Raw genomic sequence first — 6,967 nt, forward strand, 5'->3', positions numbered from 1 at the left:
TTGCTAGTAGTAGAAGATTATATTTTGTTAAGATTTTTAGAATAATTGTTAGTTGGATATTTTGCTAATTTGTTTCATGTAATCACTATAAATAGTGACTTGATGAATATAGAACACAAGCTTATTTTCTACCTTCAATACAAGTCTCTTATAAGTTTTTTTTTTTTTTTGCAACACCAAAGTGTTGTTTCTTAGCTTATGTCCTAAAAAACAACAAAGTGGTATCAGAACCTAAATCTTAAGGGCCTGTTTCTTTAAGAGTGAGTGAATCTGGTGAAAATTCCTTTTTCACACTTAAGCCCTCGACATCAAAATGCCAGGAAATAATTTCTTGTCAAATCCTCCAAGTTTCACCGGTGAAAATTACCAAATCTGGGCTGTCAAAATGAAATCCTATTTGGATGCTAATGATCTTTGGGATGTGGTAGAGATAGATCCTGTTCCTGAATTGCCGGAAGATCCAACTATTGCAGAGATGAGAGCCCATAGAGATGCAGTCAAAAGGAGATCAAAAGCCATGACTTGCATTCATTCAGCAGTTTCCGATGCAGTATTCACAAAAATTATGACTTGTGAAACTGCAAAAGAAGCTTGGGATGCTCTCAAAGTGGCTTTTCAAGGCAATGACAGAACAAAACAGATGCAAGTTTTGAACTTTAGGAGAGAATTTGAACTCCTTAGGATGAAAGACAAAGAAAACATTAAAGAGTATTCTGACAGACTCTTAAATGTTGTGAACAAAATCAGATTGATTGGAGAACAACTTCCAAATAGCAGAGTTGTGGAGAAAGTCTTGGTGAGTTTACCAGAAAGGTTTGAAGCCAAGATTTTCTCTCTTGAAAATTCAAGAGATCTCTCTCGAATGACCTTGCCAGAATTGATCAATGCTTTAGAGGCATAAGAACAAAGACGAGCCATAAGAACTGAAGGAGTCATTGAAGGTACTTTTCGAACAATAAATGAGGATCAAATTCGACAAGGTGATAGAAACGACCAAGAGAAAAATAGTCAAGATGAGAAGAAAAATGGCAAAAATCCTCCGTGTTCACACTGTAAGAAAACCTCACATCTTTCAATATATTGTTAGTTTAGACCTGACATTCAATGTAGGTTTTGTAAGCAAATGGAACATATGGAGAGAGTTTGCAAAAATAAAGGAAAAAGAGAACATCACGCTCAGATGGTTGATGAAAAAGATGAGGAGCAACTTTTCATGGCCACATGTTTTGCAAGCAATAATTTCAATACTGAAACTTGGCTAATAGACAGTGGTTGCACTCATCACATGGCATACGATGAATCTATATTTAGGAAACTTGATAAATCGCAAATCTCCAAAGTCAAAATTGGAAATGGAGATTCTATTGAGATGAAAGGCAAAGGTAGTGTTGCTATTAATTATGATTCAGGTACCAAAATTATTTCTAATGTTTTGTATGTACTTGAAATTAATCAAAATCTATTAAGTGTTGGACAGTTATTAGAGAAGAATTATTCTGTCATCTTCAAAAATAGGACTTGTGTTATACATGATCCAGTTGGGAATGAGCTTTTCTCAGTGAAAATGAGAGGCAAAAATTTTGCTTTGAATTTGTCAGAAATTGACAATTCTAAGATGCAGTATGGTGAACCAAAAAATTCAGATGTTGCTAAAATTCAGGAGGAGATCACTGATGAGGCAATTGAAGGAGGTTACATTATAAAAATTCATGAAATGCTACCCAAGGATGATGGTGGTGACATAGCTGATAAAAGGCCATACAAAAATTTAAAGGATTGTTTTATGTCTCTCATAGCAATCATTTTTTGTATTGTGAATTTCTTCTTCAGGTTCATCTATTACGTATGGGAGTTCCACTTTCAAGTTGCAAAGAAGTCATTTGAATACATCGGAAAATTTGGTATTGATTTTGAAATTTGGCCCAAGAAACATTGCAAGACTGATGGCCAGATTGTAGACATTTTTATGAAAGTCTTGTCTAAAACAAAGTTCAAAGATTTGCGAAGGCAATTGAAAATCTGTAGCAAAAGTGATAAGGAGGAGTGTTGATACATGCCAACTTTTCCTACAGATTTTATCAGATTGGGTTTGATATCAAAATAATTTAGTTATTAGAAAATAAGGATATTTGTTAACCAAAGATTATGTTGGTTTGTTAACAAATATATTAGCTAAGATTTGCTAGTAGTAGAAGATTATATTTTGTTGAGATTTTTAGGATAATTGTTGGTTGGATATTTTGCTAGTTTGTTTTATGTAATCACTATAAATAGTGAGTTGATGAATGTAGAATACAAGCTCATTTTCTACTTTCAATACAAGTCTCTTATAAGTTTTTTTTTGTAACACTAAGGTACTGTTTCTTAGTTTATGCTCCAAAAAACCAACAGTGTCCATCTATCCTATGCATATATATGCTACAAAAAATTAGATCCTCAAACCTCTGATTCTCTAGCCGCCGCTCAAACCTCAAAAGCCCTTTGTTGTCATCCTGTGGCTTAGTCTTCCACTCAAGTACATTCACATCCCCACGCCTCAAAACCCTCATTCTCATCCTCAAGACATTTCTACTCTTAAACTCCCTTAGATCCTTGCACCGCAGGTAGGTGGATGTTTACCCTTTTTTCCTACTCATTCTTCTTAACATCCCAATCTTTAGCCTTTATTTTCTTGTTATCTCTATCGTGCATATGGAGGCAACAAGGCCAGATTTTTTTTATTTTCCCTCCCCCCCCCACAAAACCTTCCATTCTTAAAAGTTTCCTAACTATCACTCTTAAATTTTCTTCAAATTAGTTCAGTCCTTTATTCTTCAAAAAAAAAAAAAGTTTAGCCTTTTTAAACTTCAAAGAGCCGAATACTCTTACAATGTTAATCAATTGAGTTCGAACAATCCCTTGTGCTCGTTTAATAATCAATAAACTCTAACCTTCGTTTGCATAACACTCGAACTGAACATACTATACGATGTGTTATTAAAGCAAACTTATATAACTGGCAACACTCACAAAACACAAAAGAACATGTAAACTAGAAGGCATGCCATGAGGATATTCGTGTCCAAGGAAAGAAAATAAGTGAAATAAAGAACACAAACACTAGTTACAACATACATTGAACCCATGTTCCGAGTTAAAGGGCTAACATTTACTCTGATAAAGCAAGTAAAAACTACATGTGCGTGTCCCTTAAAGGGCTCACATTGCTGATCTAGATAGCAAGTAATACATCAAGGACTGGTCTCAAAGGGCTCACATCTCTCCATGGTAGAAAGTGAACATACCAGGCAAACTCCAATTGTAGGGATCATAAGAAAATGCAACGAAAGCTTTAAGCAAATAATCCAAGATAACTATAACAATCACATATTCATTGTCACATCCCATTTTTTGAAATAAAAGAGAAATGGTGTTTACAAATGAACAGTAATTGAGTTGAAATTAAGAAGAATTTGGTGTCTACATTCATATCAATCAGGAGGTAATCAACATGTTAAATCAGTCCTACAAGTCAAGTAATTACCACATTTCAAGGATACAAGGTTTTAGGTAAGGTCACCGAGCGTAGGATTGAGCTAGAAAAGGCCTAGAATATCAAAGAAAGTCTAAAACTTGCGTCGCATGGAAGAGTTATTTCACAATTTAGGGTTAAAATCGTATTCTAAAACTTGCCATGCCAGCCCGGCTTTTTTCTGGCGGCAATAGTCAATTTGTTGTTTGGATAACGAAAGGAAAGTTTTGATTGGAAATTCTTGTGGATTATATTATATGTTTAAAAATTGTTTTTAATTTTAAAATAACCTTAAAAAGTAACTAATCTTATTTTAATGTATCTACTTTCTGCCAAATTATCACATAGAACTATAGTAAATTTTTTTTCAAATCACAATTATTGAAATCTTACAAATCCTATAAATTATTTCTTTTCACCACCATATCGTTGATTAGTATTCACATTGTTCATCATTTCTTCCCTTAATTTTGAATTAACTTAGTGTAAAAAAGAGAATTAACTGTTACACCGACATATTTCAATATTGTTAGAAATTGAATATTTATTGATGAAGAAAAATGGATTGTTGGATCTTTTCTACTTAATTAAATATGAATATATAGTTCTAAGTTTATGGTCATAATAAAAATCTAAATTATCTAAAAAAACATTTATATAAAAAAAAAAGAATATATACCAAGTTTTTAAAATGTGGTACATTATTTGATGTATACTATCATATTATAGTGAACATATATAAACAAATTTTAAAAATTAGTAAATAATTGAACATTTAGAATACATTAATTTTTTAAAATTGATATGAATAAACATGTAAGATTATTGTTAATTTTTTATTTTCAATTATTCATCTTTGTGTAAATTCACAATAAATAAAGAAAGATAGTGCTAAGGCACGAACAAATTTCTAGTTTTTGTGTTAAAATAAAGAGTAAATCTTGTATACACTGATAGTGTATACATTATTATGGTTGGATGCACAACATATATGCAAAATTTGGGTTTCAAATTTAAATTCGGATTAGATGCCATACATCCAATGGTAAAAATGTATACACTGTCAGTGTATAAAAGATTTGAGATTCAAATTCACCCAAAATAGAAGTCATTCGAAATTCCTCCTCTGACATCTCTTCTTTGCGGTCTTCCCGCTCCTACAATATCGATTCAACTTTTTAGATTGTACCAACGAAATTTTTTTTTTATTTTTGCGCCTGAAACATTTAATGATTTTATGTTTTACTCCATTGCTTTGTTAATTACAAACTATCTCCATACCAAGATAAATGCTATCCAAACAATATATTTTGAATTGGAGTGAATTTCAAATGTATTCATTTCAAATCCATTCACATCAAATCCTTCGTTCAATCCAAATAGACCCAATGTCTCTACAATTGGCAATGACAATTACAGAGCATAAATAACAATCCGGATTGAGTCCAACTTATGTTGACCAAATATGGGCTATCAACTTTAAAAATAAATTTTTAAGAAAATTTAAATTTTGAATGGCTCAGATCAACTCGAGACAATCAATTGGGCTCCATAATTACTAAAGGCCTTTAAGGCATTTTTGTCCAAATTGATCTAGGAGAATATCGTTTTACATTCTTCTTATTACCAGGGATTTTCCAAATTTTCGAGGGTGGCAGCCGCCACTGGTCCCAAATCTCATCGACTCATGACTCAGGAGTAGGAACTATTTCCCCATGTGGATTTCATAATCCCTGTAAAATTATTGACCAGCTGGTCCTATGAATGTTTACTAATGTTTATCCTATACAATTTGCACGGATGGGGCTTTGGTTTGGTTGATTAAGGTTGAGCACCTAGCAATCATGGGCACTTAGTTCAAGTCTCATTAAAAAATTCAAGTCTCATTAAATGTGAGTTTATCCTATTTATGGGATATCTAGTTGTAATTTTAGTCAATTATACTATTTACATATCGATCCCACCAATTTTACTTTTTAATAAATGGAAGGTTCTGAATTCAAAACTTCTTACTTACAATTCTTCCTACTTTATCATCCAATCCAACCCTTCGCACTCTTTCCCCCCAAATCCCATCAATGTTGCTTACTTGTTAATCAACAAATGGATCCCTTCCACCTTATTAACCAATCCAACCCTCCCTATTCCACCAATGTCTCTTAGTTGTAAATCAACACAATTAGATTTGTTGTCTCCTTTGCTTTAGATTCCCAAACCAATGGTTCCGCTGATCAATCAGAAGCAGCCTCGCCTTCGTTTTCTATCTCATTCACTTTCATTGGCTGCCTGTATTGTGAGAGCAACCATGATAAGAAGGGATATAGGCCATCAAAAACCCCACAGGAGAAAACAAATTATTTATGAGTGGTCCTAGTCCAAAAACTTTTACCCACCTTCAGAGCCACTTGTATGCTAAGTGCCAATTGCCAACTTGACATGCCTTTTTAAAAATAAAATTAGTGAAAAATGTGCCATACGTAAAGAACAAAGAACAAAATTAAAAGAAACTTCGAACAAAATTGAAATTAAAGGAGTTGAGTGTTGTAAGTAAAAGAAAGAAACATAAATAACTATGATACGCAGTTGAAGCGTGAATAGAAGATAAATCTGATGCTCCTTATTTATATCTCGCAATCTTTGTTTAGCAATATTGTAAGAGAATAGGGGGACAAAGTGGGTAGAAATATAAGTTTGTGGGGAGAAAGGAAAAAGGAATACGCAAACGAAGTTGAGGATAAGAAGATGTCCAATTGAGTGGCTAACCAATCATCCACAGATATTTTGGTAAGTTTAAAAGTAAGGCATATAATTGGGAACTTTTGGTATCTCACTACAGTTTTCTTTTAAAGTAATTTATGCACCATTAAAAAGAAATTAGTCACCATTTCAATTGAAGGAAAGGAAAGGAAAAGAATGGATATTAGTGGAAAAAAAAGAAGAAGTTGAGAGTAGAACGACAAAAAGTTCAAAGAAACAATATTGGTGGGATTACTATCTTATCCATTCACATCGCAGTCGCCCAATTCACCATTTTTTCTTAAAGTGAAAGAAAAAGTATTTTATGCTTTTTCTGATCTGAAATAAATTTTAGTTTGTTATACATAAAAAAGAATAGTTGTCGTGTAGATGCTTTGTGAATGTACTCAATATACATAAATTTCGAGATACTTAATTATGTTACCCAATTTGCCATGTTAATGTAGATTTTGTAGCATAATTAATTTTAATTGAAGATGGCTTTTGTTTAATTCTTCCTATACCATGTCCATAGTGGCTAAATTTATTTGCTCAAAACTAATTCTAATCTTAAATCCTATTTCTTTTCGTATCCATGATTCATTCATGGTATAGGATGAGGAGATGCTTATATCGGTTAATAGCTAGGATAAATATTTTTTGAATGACATCTCGGCACACTGCAGCATAAAAGCAGTTCAACCTAACAATCAAGATTTG

General features: G+C 32.7%; 1 protein-coding gene across 1 annotated transcript; it reads left to right on the forward strand.

Annotated features, from left to right (window-relative positions):
* The first annotated feature begins 313 nt into the window (after positions 1-313).
* On the forward strand, positions 314-901 carry LOC113766746. Its single transcript, XM_027310902.1, has one exon. The coding sequence runs from the start codon at positions 314-316 to the stop codon at positions 899-901; it is 588 nt and encodes a 195-aa protein (XP_027166703.1).
* Positions 902-6,967: the final 6,066 nt, after the last annotated feature.

The sequence above is a fragment of the Coffea eugenioides genome, chromosome 3 (genome assembly GCF_003713205.1).
Source record: "Coffea eugenioides isolate CCC68of chromosome 3, Ceug_1.0, whole genome shotgun sequence".
In the NCBI taxonomy this organism is placed as follows: Eukaryota; Viridiplantae; Streptophyta; class Magnoliopsida; order Gentianales; family Rubiaceae; genus Coffea; species Coffea eugenioides.